General features: G+C 44.8%; 1 protein-coding gene across 1 annotated transcript in view; it reads right to left on the bottom strand.

Moving 5' to 3' along the window:
- Positions 1–278: 278 nt before the first annotated feature.
- The window catches only part of urm1 (ubiquitin related modifier 1), a 46343-nt gene continuing 24746 nt past the window's right edge, over positions 279–21875 (bottom strand). The window contains exons 3-5 of the mRNA XM_078426225.1: positions 19163–19244; positions 2623–2671; positions 279–1392 (exon numbers count right to left, since the gene is read on the bottom strand). Of these exons, the coding sequence (XP_078282351.1) occupies positions 1324–1392; positions 2623–2671; positions 19163–19244 (200 nt within the window). The 3' untranslated portion in view covers positions 279–1323. The remainder of the gene's footprint in view (positions 1393–2622; positions 2672–19162; positions 19245–21875) is intronic.

Consider the following 21875-nt stretch of genomic DNA (forward strand, 5'->3'; position numbering starts at 1 on the left):
GCAAGGAAGTGCTTTACATGTTAAAAGGAATATAGTTTTCAAACATAATTTTACAAACGCGATGTTATGTCTTGAAGAAGGGTCTCGACCCGAAACGTCACCCATTCCTTCTCTCCAGAGATGCTGCCTGTCCCGCAGAGTTACTCCAGCATTTTGTCTACCTTACGTTCTGTCTTAATGTACAATCACCAGTTATTGTAACAACCAAGAGCATCAGGTTAAGTTAGATACATCTTTGTATTCGATAAACTGTTACCTTTTTTTTGTGTGTGTACAATTCAAGACTCTGTAGCTAGCAATTGAGCAGGTTTCATTTATTCAGCATTGAAGATTGTCTGTGGCGATCTGTAATGTGATCTGTATATATTTACTTAAATTAATAAAATATTCTGACGTTGCACTGAACAGCACCTGTTCCGCGCCATCGACCTAACTTTTCCCCATGGGGCACAGTTCTGTTTTCAAGATAATATTAATGTAGAAATATGAATTATATTCAACACGATCAATCAGGTATTGCTAAAAAAAAAAAAGTATTGGGCCTCTAATCGTTGACAAACCCGTTTTCTCAAATATGCGCTTGCTAATTCTCAAGGGATTTTAGCATCCGACGGTGTTCCACCAATTTTCTATATATATTTGAAAGAGTTTATGTTAAAAGTGTGGAATTACATTATATTACGGCTTTTGGGGCCGTAGTAAACGGCAAGGCCGATAAAGGGAAGGGTTTCAAGCATTTCCCTGTTTAATTATATATCATCACCTGCAAACTGTGGTTCAGGCACGGACATGAGTAATGGTTGATTTTAGACAGTATTTGCGTATGGGTCTGTGGAAAGGGGGGGGGGGCGAGAAGAGACGAGAAAGGGTAATAAAATTACATGTGGAAGGACGGCCAAGAACATATTGCGTACAGCTTCGTCCAATATTCGTTATTAAATACCTTCACAAGATATAAACAATAATAAAAAAAGACAGCCTTTAAAATGTATCAATTTCGTTGAATGTTTACATTTTTGCCATGTTAATCCTTGCCGGGTTGTCTCGATTATGTTAAAACATGCCATTTTACTGCCATATCATTTGACGGAATTATTATTTCGTACAGAAGGGATTAAGGGCTTTCTGGGTCATAATAGATTTATTTTCTACCTTACGATTTCTTACTTAACGACCAATTTTCTCGGTTTTGGCCGTAATCCTAATGTAACAGAGGTCAAACGATTTGTGAATTACACATAACTGTGAGAAGATGTGTGTAACGAAAACTACAATTTGATCTTGTCGTAAAAAAAATCTCTGGCCTTTTATTTTAAATGTTCCTTAACCACCGTGTAAAGTTGATATAAACACAACGTTATCTCGGTCATCCAGCGTGTAATCCAATTGGCCCTATCGAAAACAAAACGATAGAAGGAAAAAAAAAACATAGCCACTGTCAGTTACCGAATATATAGTAAGTACAATTAATTCGTTAAACAATTTACAATAGCGTTTGGAAATCAAAATTAAATAATCGTTAGTATGCCCCCTTCTAGATGCACTTGGCCAAATCCCTGGGCCCTGGCGTTGACAGGATTTCTTGCTGAATATCTTTGTTTTATATTTTTCAATCAAGACTCTTGCGAATGCTTCCACCTGTCTCCTGCCCGTCCTCATTCCAAAAATGCTTAGAGAAACAAGGTACTGCAGATGCTGGTTTACAACTGCTGGAGTAACTCAGCGGGTCAGACAGACAGCATCTCTGGAGAACAGGTAGAGACGACTTTTCGGGAACATTTCGTTTGTAAGGGATTTAACTCTTAATTTGAAGTCCAAAGTTGGCACCTCCTGATCAGAAAGGGGCGAAGTTGACCCGAAATCAACAGAGGAAAATAACATGTAAAAAGAAAATACTCCTAGTCTCCATGTTCTTCCCTCCCAAAATAAATCAGCCATAACATTATTCGACCCTAAACAACAGGGTCCGACACAGAGAGCAGCCATTTTCTATTGGGGGATAAAATGGAGGGATGTTTATTGCAAAACAAGGGGAAATGGTGTAGATTATTATTGACATAGTTTTCTAACTATTGTGATTCGCCCCACCTAGAATGGTGTAAATATTTTTAGTGTTAGGTCCAGGCTATAAGGCACCTGGCCGTGGCTGCAAACACACGATGAGAGGGCCAATGTAATAGAAATGCACATGCAGATATCACATAAACTACATTGTTCCGAAAGAGCTTGCTGATATAACCCCACACATAACCCTGTTTGATTTGTTTGGGGGTGCCATCACGCAATAGACTAACGGCGGCCTATCTATCGGTAACGGGTAAGACGTGAGAAACTGTAGATGCTGCGTTGCCAATAAAAAAGACAAAGTGTAGAGTTCAGCAGCATCTCTGGAGAACATGGATGGGCGACATTTGGAAGACGGGTCCCGACCCAACACGTCACCTATCCATGTTCTCCAGAGATGCTGCCAGACCCGCTGAATTACTCCAACACTTTGTCTTTTGTCGGCAACGGGAGCGGTTTACGTCTCTCATTCAATTGCGATGGTTCTAGCTCCAAGAATTACTAGGTCCCGAATCAAGGCGAATGGAGGTGAACTGTGAAGCGAAATCAAATACCAACCATGAGTTCCCAGTCGGCGTCGTTAATGAGGACGAGAATGCCGGGCCGCCTGGAAGACAAGAGAACAGAGCGAGGGTCAGTCAGCAGACAACTCCGCGCCCCAGAGCTCTGACAACCTCTGTCCACATTCATCTTTAAAAAAAACCCTGTTCTATTGGAATTATTTGGGAAAGTGACAAACGCGTAATGTTAGTGCCTGCATCCATCCACACTGTGTGAACAATGTTTCACTGCGCACGTGTGCGAGAGATCAATAAATTGGTTTGTGCAAGTTTGAAATAGTTACGGCGTGTTGACAGACCCAATCATCGTTCAATTATTATTATTAGCAATTTCTAATTTCATGCTTCAATCAAGATAATGGTGCCCAGGACCGCCGTACCCAGGGCGTTCCAAAACACTTGGCAGCCAGTCAAATGCTTCTGAAGTGTGGCCATGGTTGTTGTGTAGGAAAATTGGGCACTAATTTGAGCCCCACAAAACTCCCACAAGCAATGTGATAATGCTTAGGTAATCTGTTAAAGGGGTTTTGTTTTCAGGATATACATTGGGACCAAATGATGTGGAGAGGATGTTTCCACTAGTGGGAGAGTCTAGGAGCAGGGGTCGAAGCCTCAGAATTAAAGGACGTTCTTTCAGGAAGGAGGAATTGCTTTAGTCAGAGGGTGGCGAATCTGAGGAATTATTTGTCACAGAAGGCTGTGGAGGCAAAGTCAGTGGATATATTTAAGGCAGAGATAGCTAGATTCTTGATTCGTACGGGGGTCAGAGGTTATTGGTAGAAGGCAGCAGAATGGGGTTCGGAGGGAGAGATAGATCAGCCAAGATTGAATGGCGGAGTAGACTTAATGGGCCGAATGGTCTAATTCTACTCCTATCACTTATGATCTGAAAGAGAGAAGAGATCTACTTGCTTTCTTTAATCAGCCAGGAGTGTTTAGCAAAACACAAAGTGCTCGAGTAACTCAGCAGGTCAGGCAGCAACTGAGGAGGGAATAGACAGGTGAGTGAAGATGGACCCCGACCCAAAACATCCTCTGTCCGTTCCCCTCCACAGAAGGGGTCAGTCTGAAGAAGAGCCTCGACCCGAAACGTCGCCCATTCCTTCTCTCCAGAGATACTGCCCGTTCTGCTGAATTACTCCAGCATTTTTGTGTCTATCCCTTCAACAGTGGCTGCCTGACCCGCTGAGTTCCTCCAGCAATTTATTTTTACTGAAAATCTTCCGATTTGTTACTTGAGGATTAAGTTTTTAATTTGTATACCATGCCTTATTGTTCAGTACACAGTTCCAGAAATCTAATTATACCCAGGTGCCTTGTAAAATCGAAAAATATTTCCAAATCTTAAATATTTTTTCTATTAAAATTGTGTATGGCACTTCAGTTTCCACCTTTATTATATGTGATGTATATCTTTGTGCAACAGTGTATAATGTTTAAGAAGTTAATTAAAAAGTGTGCCTTTTGATTCTGAGTGTGGAGTCTGTGTAATTTCTTTTTAAAAACGCGATTGGCTACTCAACAAGCTTGCCGATATCACATGGAGCAGATGGGTTTAAATGATGATCTGGTAGTTTAATGGTCACCCTCACTGATACAAGCTTTTTATTCCACATTAATTAATTAACTGAATTTAAATTTGCCAGCTGTCATGGTAAATTTGATTTAATCAGTTCAGGCCTCTGGATTACTAATCCGGTAATTTAACCATTATACTCCCGTACCTGTAACAGCCCTAGTTCATGAACAGCTTTCTTCATTGTGCCCACAGCTATAAGCAAGTGGAGAAGGTCACCACAGTCACAGACAGAACTGTCAAAGCACCATTTTTTACAAGAAGTCGCATAAATGCCACCTCCCCCCTCCCCCCTCCCCAACAAATATCTGGTAGAAGAGACTTTCCATTTGAGTCGGTCAGACTATCACAAATCAAGATGCCATTACAACGTTTGAATAAACTAGAACAAGATGACCAAATCTTTAATAAAAATAGCATTCAATGAGGTGCAATGTGGACTCCTTTACATTGGTGATACATAGCATAGACTAGGCGACCATCTTGCCAAGCACTTGCACTCAGAACGCCAAGGCCTGCTGGATTTCCCAGTTCCTAACTATTTTAACTCCCTTTCCCATCGCCAGACTGAGCTTTTTGTCCTGGGTCTCCTCCATTGCTAAACCTAGAGGAACAGCACCTCACATTCTGCTTGGGTAGTTTACAATATAATGGTATGTTCATTGAATTCTCCAATTTATGTAATGTGTTCCCACCTCATCCCTCATTCCCGCGGCCCCAACACCCCAGTGCGCACCTATTTCTCTCACCATCCCATCCCAGTCACCCTGCTCTTTCCCTCTCGCACACTCATCTTCCATCCCCTGATAGGAGCCCGACAGTCCTTCCATGTTAGATAGAGGTTCACATGCACCTCCTCTAACCCCATCTACTGCATCCGGTGTTCCCGATGTGGGTTCCTGTACATTGGCGAGACCAAATGTAGACTCTGCAACCATTTCGCTGAACGCTTACGCTCAGTCCACCTAGGTGTATGGGATCTCCAGGTTGATAAACATTTCAACTCCCCTTTCTCTTCCCATACTGACCTTTCTGTCCTGGGCCTCCTACGTTGCCAGAGTGAGGCTACATGCAATTTGGAGGAACAGCACCTCATATTTTGCATGGGTGGCTTACATCCAAGAGATATGAACTTTGAATTCTCTCATTTTGAGCAACGTCTACTTTCACTCCTCTCTGCTCCCCTTCCCCCTCGCCCCTTTCCTCCAACCTGGTCATTTTACCAGTTCCACAGTTTTCCACATTGTTACCCTCTTGAGATCACACCTTCCCTAGCCAACAATGGGCCAACATTGAGGTCATTTTTGGCCAGCCCTGATTATTCCTGGACATATCGCCTCCAGCTCTTCACCCCCTCCCCCACACCCTACTTTCAGTGTGAAAACGGGTCCTGCCTTTTAGCGTTATCCATCCTTTTTCTCCAGAGAGGCTGCCCCGCTCAGTTGTGTCTATCTTTGAGGTGGAGTATTACAGAAAATGTTTGGGATGACTTGTTGGGAGAACACTAATAATTTTATATGAATGCAGAAACTTCCATTTATACATTGCCTCTCAAGGGTCACACTGCCACAAGGTGCTTCATGGGCACTGAAATAATAATTTATTTCGTATCCAGTCAAGAAGCTATTGTGCAGCTTTATAGGACTTTTGGTCAGGTCTCATTTCATGTATTGCGTAAGGTTTTGGTCCTATTGCAGGAAGAATGTGGAGGCTTTGGAGAGAGCACCGAGGTGGTCTACTAGAATGATGCCTGGATTAGCAGTATTTGCTATAAGGAGAGGTAGGTCAAACTTGGATTGCTCTCTCTGGAATGTCAAGGGTTGAGGGGAACTTGATAAAAGTATATCATACTATGAGAGGCATTGATAGGGTAGAGAATCTGAACCTTATTCCCCAGGATGGAAATAGCAAATACTAGAGGGCATAGTTTTAAGGTGAGAGGGACAAAGTTTAAAGGAGATGTACAAGCAAGTTTGTTTTTTTACACAGAGGGTGGTGAGTGCATGGAACACACTGCCGGGGATGGAGCTGGAGTCAGATATAATAGTGGCATTTAAGAGACTTTTAGATAAGCACATGGATATGCAGGGAATGGAAGGATAAGAATTATGTGCAGGAAGATAAGACTTGGTCTAGGCATCATGATCGGCATAGAAATTGTGGGCTGAAGGGCCTATTTCTGCACTGCACCCTTCTATGTTCTATGAAGACGGGTCTCGACACGAAACGTCACACATTCCTTCTATCCAGAGATGCTGCCTGCCCTGCTGAGTTACTCCAGCATTTTGTGTCTATCTTCAGTGTAAACCAGCATCTGCAGTTCCTTCTTACACTCTATGATTACGTGCAGGCCAAAGGCAGCAGGCAGGATGTCTCCACCAACAACGAGATAAAAGACTAGTCAATTTGTTTGTTGAATGTTAATCAAGGCATTTTGTTCTGAGTTATTGCTGGACAGAAGTTTATGATAGTATCATAGCAAAAAGACTTGCTTATTGTCTGCTGGACAATGTAAGTGAAGTAAATTTCTTTTGAGGTGTTATATGTATCTTTCAACTGGGATGGCCTGACCTGAAACATCTCCCACCCTTTATCTTTTATTCTCTACCCTACCAATCTCGTTGTACCCCTGTACAATGACAATAAAGATATATTGTATTGTATTGTATTGTGTCTCCAGAGATGCTGCCTGACCCGCTGAGTTACTCCAGCATCATGTGTCTATCTTTGGCCTTCCCCATATCTCCCTGGGATTACTGAGCTTCAATCCAACTAGATCTTTGGAATGGTCTGATTTGCTACTTGGCAATTCCTCCCAATCCCCCATTTAAGCAGCACAAATTGGTGTGGTATTAACTCCAAAAATCAGCTGGGTGTTTACATCTTGTTTCAGCTCAGCAGGAGTGAAGTTCACTGGTAGTAGTCTGTGCACTTCACTTAATTCTATTTAACTTTGACACTTTGATCTGCTTCGACTGAACTGCCAAGTGACTACTTGCTGTCAAGCTCCACTGCGATTTCTCCTCAAGGTATGTCCACTTTGAAGAAGTTCTCCTCCATCAGTCTGAAGAAGGGTCTCGACCCGAAACGTCACCCATTCCTTCTCTCCCGAGATGCTGCCTGACCTGCTGAGTTACTCCAGCATTTTGTGAATAAATACCTTCGACTTGCTGTCAAGCTGTTCCCTTAGAACGAAACGGACTGTTGGGGCACCCATTATGTGGAGTTGCCTCAATAACAGTTGATGGACTGCCTTATTGTTGTGGGATTGAGATTGTATTTTTATTTAAGTGTCTGGATGAGGCTGAAACTGAATTGCCAGGGAGACTTGAATTTCTTTTTAAACTGGTTCAACTTCCTTGACCTCGATAAAGATCCAGTTCAGTGCTCATCTCCCTAACATTGTTAAGGTTCACCTCTGAAGTAGGGTTCCGACCCGAAACGTCACCCATCCTTTTGCTCCAGAGATGCTGTCTGACCCGCTGTGTTACTCCAGCACTTTGTGTCCATCTAAGGTTCACCTCGCTCTCCTGGAGGGCACAGTTAACTTGGGCCCTTAGTTCTGCCAATGATACCCCCACCCCTAATCCGACAGGTTTGCTCAGTGATCACAACTGATAGATGTCTGGCTCACTTCCCACTCCCAGACGGCAAAGCCAACGGTAGGATCACAGCGCTAATGGCAGCAGTGAGCCTATGGCCCTTGTCATAGAATCTCACAGAAACAGGCCCTTCAGCCCAACTCGTCCATGCCGACCAAGATGCCCCATCAAAGCTAGTCCCACTTCCCTCTAAACCTTTCATATCCATGAACCTGTCCAAGTGCCTTGTAAATGTTGTTATTGTACCTGCCTCAAGTACCTCATTTGGCAGCTCGTTCCATACACCCATCACTTTCTGTGTGAAAAAGTTGTCCCTCAGATTCCCATTAAATCTTTCTCCCTCACCTTAAACCAATATCATCTAGTTCTTGATTCCCCTACCCTGGGAAAAAAGATTGTGCATTAACTCAGCCTGTCAGGCAGCATTTGTGGAGGGAATGGATAAGCATAATTTCACATCGGGACAACTTTTTTTCAGACTGATGCAGTGGAGAGAAAGAGTGAAAGGGAGGGAGATATACAGCATGGACACAGGCCCTTTAGCCCATTTAGTTCATTTAGACCACCTGTTCGTACTAATCCTACAGTAATCCCATTTTGTTTCATTCTCCCCACATTTTCCTCAACTTGCTTTGGATTCTACTGCTCACCTAAACACTAGGGCCAATTGCATGCTTTTGGGATGTGGGAGAAAACCCGCACTGTCACAGGGAGAACATCCAATCTTCACATGGACAGCAACCGAGATCAGGATCGACCCCCGGTCTCCAGGGCTGTGAGGCAACAGCTCTACCACTGTGCCACCCTGTGCAGTCGCAAATAAAGGTAGCATTTAACCCAGGGAAGCGCTTAATGGGCAAGTGACCGAACGACAGCATTTACCCGAGGAATCACCTCATGCTTTATTCCATTGTACAGGCACGGCTATCATCACTCAATCTCGCACGGGTGAGCTGGGAGCAGTTGTTCGGCAGTGTCCACAGACAGAGGAGAAGCATGCTAAATTGACACTTGGAAGTGCTATCAGAGCTATTAATTTAAAGGAAGGCAACAAAAAGGAAGGCATCAGTACATCAGTTAATGATCAAAGGATGCAAAAGCTGTTTGATCATTAGTACACTTCAAATGTCTTCTTCAAAATAGGAGCGTTGCCTACTCCAAGTCATTCTGTGTGCCCTGAATTTTAAAGCAGATCCACAGGGCCAGATGGGAGCTGAAAACTACAGCGGCACATCATGCATTGTGACAGCAGTGGACTTCATTGGGATTCTGAGAGGGAGTTTAATGTGGCAGACAACATTAAAACTAAAAGGGTTCCCCAACTCACACTTTCCTTTTCCCCTCTTCAGAGTGCTGACTCATCCAGAGTTCAGTGAGCATCTAGTACTCATGCCATATGGTCATTTGTCATCTGCCAGCCATCCCTCCAAGTGGGACTGGTCCTGGCCTTATTCAACAGTGATGCAATGACTGCGACACAGAACATAGAACAAGTGAAGCACAGGAACAGGCCCTTCAGTGTCGATGCCGAACACAATGTCAAGTTAAACTAAGGTATCACAAAATGCTGGAGTAACTCAGCGGGTCAGGCAGCATCTCAGGAGAGAAGGAATGGGTGATGTTTCGGGTCGAGACCCTTCTTCAGACTCAATGATGAAGGGTCCCAACCCAAACTTTCTCCTCAAGTTAAACTAATCTCCTCTTTCTATATTTGATCCATATCCTTCCATATGTGCCCATCTAAAAGTCTCTTAAACACTACTATCGTTTCTGCCTCCAACACCAACCCTGGCTGCACGTTCCATGCACCCACCATTCTCTGTGTAAAATAAGTTGCCCTGCACACCTGCATTAAACCTGGCACCGCTCATCTTAAAGCTATGTCCTCTAACCATGGCATTTCCATCCTTGGTAAAAGATTCTGACAGTCTTCCCTATATATCTCTCATAATTCAATATACTTGTATCAGGTCTCCCCTCAACCACCAGCAGATGAAAGGCTGCAGACCATAGCTTTGACTGTTTCTCATTCCATAGATGCTGCCTGACCTGCTGAGTTTTTCCAGCATTTTCTGTTTTTGTTTGTAAAAGTGATTGTCTTATCCATCGAGGCAGCATTGGGCTGAATGTTGCTTGCAGGAGCCGTGGTAAAACCAATGTCAATGGGCATCAAGACAATGGATGCAGTGATACCTTGCACCCAGCAAGATGGCTGTGGTTGTTGGAAGTCTCCACATCCAACCACAAGGCATGACTACAGGAGTACAATGGCTTCATCAATGATCTTCCTTCCATAACAAGGGCAGAAGTGGGAACGGTCACTGATACATAGATACATAGAGAATAGGTGCAGGAGTAGGCCATTCGGCCCTTCGAGCCGGCACCGCCATTCAATGTAACCATGGTTGATCATCCACAATCAGTACCCCGTTCCTGCCTTCTCCCCATACCCCTTGATTCTGTTAGCCCTAAGAGCTCTATCTAACTCTCTTTTGAATGCATCCAGTGAATCGGTCTCCACTGCCTTCTGAGGCAGAGAATTGCAGAAATTCTCAACTCTCTGTGTGAAAAAGTTTTTCCTCAATGATTGCAATGGTCAATTCCCTTGCACCCTTCAGCACACACGGCAGTCTAGGACTGAAACATCTAAACAACATTCAGACCTGGGCTACCATGTAATATTCAAAGACACGACAGTGACTGAGTCTTTCACCGTAAACAATTGGAGGGCACTGTTGGTCAGCCACATAAATACTGCGGCCACAAAAATTCATCAGCTACTCCGCCACAGGTCTGGGCTGTGATAGAAAACATTCTATTTGCTTGCAGTTCCAACAGAAGCTCAACACCATCCAGGACAGTGGAGGCACGAGGAACTGCAGACTCTGGAATCTTGAACCACAACACAAACTGCTGGAGGAACTCAGCGGGATCAGGCAGCACCTGTGGAGGCCACAGACAGACTGATTGATCAATCTGATGAAGGGTCCCAACCCAAAATATCATCTATTTCCCTCCACATTTCCCTTCCTGATATGTTGTGTTCCTCCAGTAGTTTGTTCTTTTTAATTCATCCCTCCATCCCAAGCATGCAGTGACTTCAATAAAAGGCATTTCCAAATGGTTCTGCATTTCCCAAACTCATGACCTCTACCACAGTTGGACATGGGCAACAGGTACCCGTGAACATCACAACTGGCAGGTTCTCCTCCAACGTAGGCGTGGCGGTAGAGTTGCTGCCTGGCACTGTCCACACAAATGGATTGATCCTGATTACGGATGCTGTCTGTACAGAGTTTGTACGTTCTCCTGTGACCTGCATGGATTTCCTCCGGGTGCTCCGGTTTCCTCCCACATCCCAAAGGCATGCAGGTTGGTAGGTTAATTGGCTTCTGTAAATTGTCCCTAGTGTGAAGGATGGAACTAGTGTATGGGTGATCGTTGGTCAGCACAGACTGAAGTGGGCCGAAGGGCCTGTTTCCACACTATATCTCTAAACTAAACACTCACTCCACCCTGATTTGGAAGAGTAGTGCCAGCCCTTCACTATCACTGGGTGTAAATCTGGAACCGTCGGCCCACTAGCGCTGTGGGAGAGCTTCACCAGAAGGACAGCAGCAGTTCATGCCATCGTCTCACCAGCTCCTGCTCAGGGACGAATGGAGATGGGCAATAAATGCTGGCCTTCGCATTGACTCAGGTCTCAAGATCACAGTACAAATTACTCTACAAGAAATGTTTCCGACAGCTAATGCTATCAACATTTTTTTAAATTTCAATTTCAAACCATGTTAGCAACCCCAAATAAAAAACAAATTAACTGGGAGTACTCAGCCGTTCCCTCAGCTATTAGAACATTGAACTGGAACAGGTTCTTCAGCCCACAATGTTTGTGCCGAACACAATGCCAAGTTAGACTAATTGTCTCTGCCTGCATTTTATCCATATCCTTCCATTCTCCACCAATTCACATGCCTACCTTAAACTTTAAACTTCACTATCGCATCTGCCTTCGTCACCACCCCAGGCACCCACTGCCCTCTCTGTGCAAAATAAATTTCCCTGCACTTCTCCTATAAATGTACCCCCTCTCACCTTAAAGCCATGCTCTCTACTCCTTGATATTTCTGCCCTGGAAAATGACTCTGATTGTCTACTCTATCTATGCCTCTCAGGTTTATACACTTCTATCAGGTCTCCTCTCCACCTCCAGTGTTTCAGAGAAAACAAACCAAGTTTGTCCAACTACTCCTTGTCGATCATAGCCTCTAATCCAGGCAGCGTTCTTGTAACTCTTTTCTGCACCCTCTCCAAAGCCTCCACATCCATCGTGTGGTGGGGTGGGGTGCCCTGAACTGCACACCGTACGTACCCCAAAAGCGGCGGTTAATATTCCGTTAGTGACCTCTCGCCTGAACTGGATGCTTGAGGCCTGTCGGTGGAAAGAATTTCTCCAAGTGTTGGCATCCATAACAAATGAGCATTTTTTTTCTTCCTCTTTCTATACCTCTCTGAACGATCTGACTCTTGAAATATGACAGATCCGCAAGAGGGATGAAACCCAAAAGCATCCTTCACACACAAGAACAATGCTGACATGCTACTGAACAGGGGAGGAGGTATCACATCAGAATGCTACCCAGCTCAGTATCCACACAAATGCATTGGTCAGTAAATGAGGAAAAACACAGTGGACGCAGGACAGGATAGGTGGCGGAGAGGGAAGCCCGAAGCAAGTTTGCTTTAAAAACTATCTGATGAATGAGGAATCTGTTACTTAGGCTGAGTCACAGGCGGTTACAGGCAGCGGGCTGTGGAAATGAAAGATAATCGTCAGTGTCATCAAAAGACACTGAAGATTCCAGGAAGAGTCCTCAGCAATTTACGGGAAACAGTGGCTCAGAAGGTTCCAGAAACCATGTGAGTGAGCATGCTATTACTAAGCAGCTCAGGTGCAGAATATCAATTCACCTCTTCGTCAGAAAGCAATAATATCCCTGAACCACATCTCTAGCCTGTGAAACAGGGCCCATGCAAAAGCTGCACAATGCGAACGCCACACCAAGCAGAACCACTGCGTCGGGCTCAGATTAGGTTATTTACACCAGTGTGCAATGAAATTCCTTGTTCGTATGAAGCACACAGCATACACCAAGTCAAGTCAAGTCAAGTCAAGTCAATTTATTTGTATAGCACATTTAAAAACAACCCACGTTGACCAAAGTGCTGCACATCTGACTAGGAAAAAAAGAAACATACAGTGGCAGGCAGCCAAAACACAACGGCGCGGCCATCTTGAACAAAATGTTAATTCAATCACCCACAGTCCAACAATAAAAGCACTAAACAGGCACCCAAATTACCCAACCCCAAAAACCCCCCAAAACACAGTCCAACAATAGAAGCATTAAATAGGCATTCAAATCACACACCCCAAAACCCCCAAAAACACAGTCCAACAATAAAAGCATCAAACAGGCACTCAAACCACCCAACCCCAAAAACACACAAAAAAGAAACATCCATCAAAGAAACATCCATCACAGTGAGTCTCCTCCAGTCCTCTCTCTCCTCACTGTGATGGAAGGCCACAATGTCTTTCCCTTCTCCTGCTGTCCTCGCCCGCGGTCAGGTTGTTGTGGTTGCAGGCCGCACCGGACGGTCCACAGCGGGCCAAGCCCAAGGCGAGTCGCGTCGCAGCCGCTCCCGCAGCCTCCGAAGACGGCCGGCTCCGCTGATGATAAGTCCGATCCGGGGCGGGCGAACACGCTGCTGCCGCTGTTGCTGCACGTCGGGGCGGTCGTGGCTCCCGACATTGAAACCCCCGCCCAGCAGAGAAATATCCCGCGGCCATCTTAGGCCGCGCCGGACGGTGAAATGTCCGCGACCCAAGCCCCGCGATCCGGGGTGGGCGAGCATGCTGCCGCTGCCGGAGCTCCCGATGTCGGAATCCACGCGGCCCGAACCTAAGGCAAGTCGCAGCCGCTCCCGCAGCCTCCGAAGACGGCCGGCTCCGGTGATGGTAAGTCCGATCCACGGACTTGGATGGTAAGTCCGATGGAGGCTGACAGCTCCAGGAGTTGGGCCGATGGTAGGCCGCAGCAGGAACGGAGACACGGCCCAGAAAACAAAGGTCGGGTCTCCGTTCGGAAGGGACACATATTTACAGTGTTAGTTTCCCCCTCCCCCCCACATACACACATAGTACACAAACACAAAACACCACATCACAACTACAACTAAGACAAAAAAAACAACAAAAACACAAAGACAAATGGACCGCAGGTGAGCGGCAGCTGCTAGGGCAGTGCCGCCATTTTGTTTAGGATGTACATGTACATGGCAATAATAGATGCAGTAATGAATACAGTGACAAATTTAAGGCAGCAGAAGGGTGCAACAACTGTAGTGCAATCGAAGGTGGTGCAAAATAAATATTATAGTACGATAATGGAATGAGGCTGAGTTAAGAGAAAGAGGACGGGGCAGCACCTCTGGGAACAAGGTGTGAAAGAGTTGATTGGTCCAGGAGCACTGTGCAAAAGATTGTTCTCTGTTAGACAATACTGCACCCTGATAAATAATGCAATAACAACAGAAAAGGACGATAAACAACTTGGGTGGTTTCTGTGGAGAGAGAAACAGTTCATGTTCCAGATCGATGATCTTTCATCAGGAACATTGCACAGTGTCTAACAACTGCATCCTGTCCAACAACGCAGTGTAAAAGCTGCACCTTGTGAAATATGACCGCACCATAACAAACCTATTCACCGTTAAGAGTCATCGGGTCATACAGCACGGAAACAGGCCCTTCGGCCCAACTCGTCCACAGCGACCAAATTGCCCCATCTAAGCTAGTCCCGTTTGCATGCCTTTGGCTAATATCCCTCTAAACCATGTACCTGTCCAAAGGTGTTTTAAATGCTATAATTGTACCTGCTTCAACTACCTCCACTGGAGGCTCATTCCATATACCCACCACTCTTTGAGCGGAAAAGTTGTCCCTCAGATCCCTATTAAATCTTTCTCCTCGCACTTATTAAACAACTTACTCCCATTTAAAGGTAAGCAGCAGGTTATTAATTTGACCCTTTAGTCTGCTGCATCGTTCAATAAGATCATGGCTAATCCAACCTTTGCCTCAACATTACTGTTCCATTCTCCACCCAGACCCCATGTCTTCCGCACAGTATAAATGCCTGAGAATCTCAGCCTTGACAATTTCAATGACTCCATCTCTACAGTTCTCTGGGGTAGATAATGTTGAAGAGTCACAGCTCTCACAAAGGAAACTCTTCCTCACGTCCATCTTAAATGGGCAACCACACGGTCTGGGATCATGTACTCTACCTTTGGGGCTCCTCACAGGGAAGCTTTCTCTCAACTTTCACCCTGTCAGTGGCTCTCAGAATCACGCTTCATGATCATCTCCCTGTGCTCAAGTATAGGCTCCACCCACTCAACCTCTCTGCGTACAAAATCTCGTCATCCCAGAATCAACCGACTGAACCCTCCCTGCACCTTTTCCAATGCAGGTGCATCATTCCATTAACACAAAATGCTGGAGGAACTCAGTGCATCAGGCAGCATCTGTGGAGGGAATGGACTGATGACCCTGCTTCAGACAGATGACAATATTGGGATTTCCCAGAGCAGAGACGAGAGGCGGCATCTGTCCATTCCCCCCACACAGATGCTGCCTGACCCGCTGAGTTCCTTCAGAGATTTGTGTTTGTTTGGAGAAACTCAGCATCGGGTGTTTTTTGCGTCTATCGTTCCAGCACTTGGGAGATCTAAACTGTACACAGTACCCACCCTGGCCCGTTAACCTTGCATCAAAACTTAATTATTTTTATACACCCTACCTGTTGGAATAATTCTTCAACTCTTCTTTCAAATTGACACGATCCTTTACTTAGTTAGCCACAGAGACAGTGCATCCTTCTCACTGGTGGAGACGTTTACTGAGATTTATGAACTATTTCTTTGACTCTTTGCTTCTGTTGATCTATTACCTTGCTCTTCAGACTTGTTACGAGCTCACTTTAGCCGACTATGCCTTCATAACTGCCCATGTCTCTGATCCTCAGACTGAATTTGATATTGAATTTGATCAGGTTATGATCACGATACCAAGGGACCATTCACTGAGAAATAATTCATTAATCCTCTCTCATTACACAACACCAGATCTAAAACGGGCTGCTCCCCAGGTGTTTTGGGTTTTTGGTTTAGGATTATTATTGTCATGTGTGCTGAGGTATAATGAAAAGCTTCGTTCGGCAAGCTATCCAATCAGACCAGATAATACTAGATATAAATACAATCTGTCAAACGCAAGTACAATAGGCAGAGCAAAGAGGAAGATACTGAATGTAGAATATAAGTCTCAGCATTGTAGCGCATTAGCTCCGTAGACAAAGTCTAATGTCCGCAATGTGGTAGAGGTGAATCAGACAGTACCCTGGGCTTATGGAAGGGCTGTTTGGAAGCTTGATGACAGTGAGGAAGATGATATTCCTGAGTCTGGTGGTGCACACTTTCAAGCTTCTGTACCTTTTGCCTGATGGGAGCGGGGAGGAGTAATGACCGGATGGGGCATCTTTAATTATGTTGTCTGCTCTTCCAAGGCAGTACTAAGTGCTTCTTTTGCACAGAATCTTGCTGTCTGCAGGGTAGATGGAACAAGCTGCCAGAGGTGGTAGCTAAGGCAGGCACAATAACAATAATCTCCAAATCACACACACTTAGAGTCATAGAGTGACACAGTGTGGAAACAGGCCCTTCAGCCCAACTTGCCCAACATGTCCCAGCTACACTAGTCCCACCTGCCTGCGTTTGGTCCAGATCCCTCCAAACCTATCCTATCCATGTACCTGTCTAACTGTTTCTTAAATGTTGGGATAGTCCCTGCCTCAACTACCTCCTCTGGCAGCTTGTTCCATACACCCACCACCCTTTGTGTGAAAAAGTTACCCCTCAGATTCCTATTAAATATTTTCCCCTTCAACTTAAACCTATGTCCTCTGGTCCTCGATTCACCTACTCTGGGCAAAAGAGTCTGTGCATCTACCCGATCTATTCCTCTCATGATTTTATACACAATAAGATCACCCCTCATCCTCCTGCACGCCAAGGAATAGAGACCCAGCCTCCTATAGCTCAGGCCCTCTAGCCCTGGCAACATCCTTGTAAATCTTTTCTGTACCCTTTCGCTGTACTTACTTCCATTTGCACCATCAATTCATTCATGCTGTTTGAAATGGTGTACACATTCATATTAAGAAAATATAATTTTATTGTATCATGTTTTACCCTGATTTGGTGATATACTATTATAACGATATACTTGTATAACTATACACTGGGGCGCTACTAGTTTCACTGGTACCCTGGGGCTGTCTTACATTGATGCGTTTTCTTACTTTTTCTCCCTCAGTAAGTACTCCCTCACCTGAACCTAACCTTCTATCGCCAGTTTAGCGTTTGTCTGCTCTGACTCGACTACTGTAGAGTTGCAAAAGCCATGCCACTCTACTTGAAACCGACCCCAACAAACCCAGCAAACACACAAGGGATGTAATGTTGAGGCTCAATAAGGCGCTGGTAAGGCCACATTTGGAATATTATGAGCAAAATTGGGCACCATGTCTGAGGAAGGATGTGCGGGCTCTGGTGAGGGTCCAGAGGAGGTCCAGAAGAATGATCCCAGGAATGAGTAGGTTAACCTATGATGAGCGTTTGTCGGCACTGGGCCTGTACTCGCTGGAGTTTAGGGGAATGAGGGGGATCTCATTGAAACCTACAGATTAGTGAAAGGCTTGGATAGACTGGATGTGGAGAGGATGTTGCCACTGAATGGCACAGTAGACTTGATGGGCCGAATGGCCTAATTCTACTCCTATCCCATGTGACCTTATGACCATCCCAACCCCCATCCCATCCCCACACCCTGCGTACCCATCCCCAATCGTCATTTGGAGATATCAATCCTGTACCTGTCAGGGTGCAAACTGTTCAGCTTGTAGATATCCCACCTCTTCCAGAAACATCCCAAACCCTCAGGAATGTAAAGCCAGCTTCCCCCACACCATCCAGAGATGACTAATTTTGGGATCCTGATTTCTGACCACACTCCAAGCTCCGTGAACTCTGCCCGCCTGACTTCATCCCTCTTCCCACCTATGTTTATTTGTACCAACATGGACCATGATCTCCGGCTGTTCACCCTCCACTTTCAACGACATCATGGTCCCAGGGAGGCTCCACTTTGCAGCCACAGAAACTCCAGTCCGCATCCCAATTAATGAATCTTGCATCGAAAATCTATTCCCATTTAAACAATGCACAGAATAAAATCTCTACGATGGCGAAATACTGCACAGTACAAAACCTGCACGCCATGAAGGATGGCATTATATGTGCCACACAGCAGCAAAAACTGCAGTGTAAAAACAGCACAGAACAAAAGCTGCACACAGTGCATCACAACAGTGCGAAACTTGCAGTTAAAGGCACCACTGTATAAAACGTGCACACTGTGAAAGAATGCACAGTATATGCTGTGAAATATCCCAGTGTAAACATTACACACTGTGAATCAGAGCACACTGTACAAGGCCAACACTGAAACACTGCAATGTAACACTGCACACTGTATAGAATAAAAGCTGCAACTTGTGAACCACTATAGTACACGGTAGGAAAGCTGCACAATGTCAAACGGCGCAGTGTGTAGAAACTATAGAGTGTAAAAACTGCACCCTATTAAACGCTGCAGTGTGGAAGCTGTTCTCTGTTGAACTCTGTGCAGTGCCAAAACTGTTGGCTGTTAAACACTGCAGAGCATAAAAGCTGTCCCATGTTAGGCACTGCACGAGATAAGACTATGCTTATCGTCTCCAAATTGATTGTAGCCACAGGGAATTATAGTTCACGTGCCTGCCAAGACTCCATAAATACGTTGGAATGGGATTGAATCGGAATTGGCGACGGCATGATTGCTTGCTGACCTGTGCTCGGAGTTTGCTGTGGGCTGGGAGCAGTGGATGGCCGTCAAGAATGGCAGTGGCAATTTTATTTAGATATATAAGCATACTAATGCTATGACTTGGAAACACAAGAAATTGCAGATGCTGGAATCTTGAGCAAAACACAAAGTACTTGAGGGAAATAGACAGACACCTTTTTGGGGTCAGACACTTCGTCAGAATCAGTCGGAAGGTGGCTCCCGATTTGAAATGTCGTCTGTCCACTCCTTTCACAGATGCTGCCTGACCCGCTGAATTCTTTAGCACTTTGTGTTTTGCTTATGCTACGCCTTTATTGACACTCATAAAGAGGTGGGTTATACTTACACAGTGTCACCTTGAATGAAAAGCTCTGGCCGATCCTTCAGCAAATTGGTCTTGATCCACACCAGGAGCTGCCGAATATCCCCTACAGGAAGTAGACGGTTGAAATGGTCAAATAGTCCACACTCAGTCTGACAATTGTATCGCTGTATATTGTTAGTCATTTGATGGCATGAGAGGGGTCTAGATGCCACTTCTGCAAGAGTCTGCAAGCTGGCTTCATTATAATTTCTAAAACGCTTGAATACAAATTGATAGGTCACGCCCTAAGGTTAAGAAAGACAAAATATTCTTCAAACATTGTAGAAGTAATGAAACCTTGCTTCACTCCGTGCAGGACGTACGTCCAAAGACGTACAGGTATGTAGGTTAATTGTCTGGGTAAATGTAAAAATTGTCCCTAGTGGGTGTAGGTAGGATAGTGTTAATGTACGGGGATCGCTGGGCGGCACGGACTTGGTGGGCCGAAAAGGCCTGTTTCCGGCTGTATATATATGATATGATAGGACACGTCTGGCCGCATTCACTAAACAGGGTCACCCAGGTGTCTCGCCCTTGGCTCCTGTGACCCTTTGGGTGGGTTAAAGACTGACTGAGAGTTGTGATCAAAGCCAACTTCACCGAAAGAGATGCCCGCACACCACCAGGGAAAACTTGTGCATTTTGATAAGAACATCAACAGTTATACCATCATACAATTAATGTAATAAAAAGCACACAAATTAATGAGGAGAAGCAATAGGTCCTACTCTCACACAAGTGACTGGAACCTCAACCGAAAGTCATTTTGTAAGACTCAAACTGAATGTTGAAGTAATCCTCACAGGTTTTCCACCCAGGGCTTATTTTATGTATTTAAGTATCTCACTGGGGAAAACCCAAGGAAGGAATAGGGCGGTAAAGAACATACAATTAAACATCACTTGAAAGTATGAGAGGGAGATGCTTAAGCAATCAGTCTGAATATCATTCAAACATATTAACCCTAACCAGATAAGGAAGCCATTCTTATTGCTGAACTGCTCAGATTAATTAGATAAATGATCTTCATGTTTTATCGACACTGGTAACCGTGAGTAGTGATGGGATCACAGAATACTAGCGCTCGAGTCCAGTGCTACAAGTGGAGTACTACAAACATGCCCACGTGGCTGGTGAAGTGGATTAACACGAATGGGGAAAACTACACAGCAGTCAGAACAATTTTATATCGTGATATATATTGTATGTTTTCAGGCATTGTCCACTTTGGGAAACCTTACCACCTCAAGTGGCGCAGCTGGTGGAGCTGCTGCCTCTCAGCACCAGGGACCCTGGTTCAATCCAGCCCTCAAGAGATGTCTGTGTAGAGTCCTTCCTGTGATCAACTGCGTTTCCTCCAGGCGCTCCAGTTTCCTCCTACATTCTAAAGACTTGTAGACTAATTGGTTTCTGTAAATTGCCCCTTGTGTGTAGGGAGTGGATGCAAAAGTGGAATAACATAGAACTAGTGTGAATGGGTGATCGATGGTCAGTGTGGACTCAGTGGGCTGAAGAACCTGTTTCCTTGCTGTGTCTCTAACCTGGACTAGAAACGAATGCCAGTAGCAATAGTGGAGGAGCCTTTAAATCACAACTGGAACCATCCTTTTCATTCCATTGAAAATATTTGGGCAAATGCTGGCAGTAAAGTACGAGCAGAGAAATCTTTGCTAACAATTCCAGAATTGACTATGTGACATTGCTAATAAAATGTTGCCCATGACATGAGAAAGGCAAAAAGAATTGGTTACACAATTTCAGCTGAAGAGATCATAAAATAATTCCCGAATGACCAACTTTAACTGTGCTGACTCCAATGGCAAAACAGCACAGATGTTCACACAGATAAAAATTACTCGGGCAGTGTGTGTGTGTAAAAAAAAAATCAGGTCTGAGACATGCCTCCAGCAACAATAAAATGGAATCACCTCTCACCTTTTAACCATGTGTGCAGGCAATGTATCTCAGCAATACTGGTTGTCCCTCTGCACTGATTCAGTGCTGTCAGCTGAACGTTGACAGCTCTCTCACCTGAGTCCCAAACTGTGCGTTCAAGTTTCACTCCACAATCTGGACTAACACTCCACTGACATACAGAGCAGTCCCTCCAAATAAACCCTCCAATCTTGGCAGCATCTGCCTACCACTTTTCCGGGGTTACGTCCATGCCCGGGTGGTGTTGGAGAGGGACTGCGCGCTGTCCACGGGCACCCTGGCGGATTTCCGGGACCGCTGGGCACCGCGGGGGATTGGATGCATCCTGGATGGGGATTGTAATATAGTTGTACAATAGTTTCTTTTGGTATATTTGTTTGTATTGTATTCTGGTGGTGGGTTCTGTTTTGTTTTATTGTATTGTAAATATTGTTTTTAAATAATTGAATTAAAATTTTTTAAAATAAATAAATAAATAAAGCTTGGCAGCATCCAGGTAATCCCTGCCTGCACCCTCACCAAAGCCTTACCATTCTTCCTGTAATGGAGAGACCAGAATAGCAATAACGCTCCTAATGCAGTCCAACTAAAGCTTCACAAAGTTGCAACAAGACTTCCTGACTTTTATATTCAATGCCACGACCGATGAAGACAAACGTACCCCTTGATCACGCTCTCTCAGGTGAATATGAAAGATCCTATGATACCATACTGGTATTGGTTTATTAATGTCACGTCCCGAGATACAGTAAAAAGCTTT

Source organism: Rhinoraja longicauda, chromosome 31, assembly GCF_053455715.1.
Source record: "Rhinoraja longicauda isolate Sanriku21f chromosome 31, sRhiLon1.1, whole genome shotgun sequence".
Classification (NCBI taxonomy): Eukaryota; Metazoa; Chordata; class Chondrichthyes; order Rajiformes; family Arhynchobatidae; genus Rhinoraja; species Rhinoraja longicauda.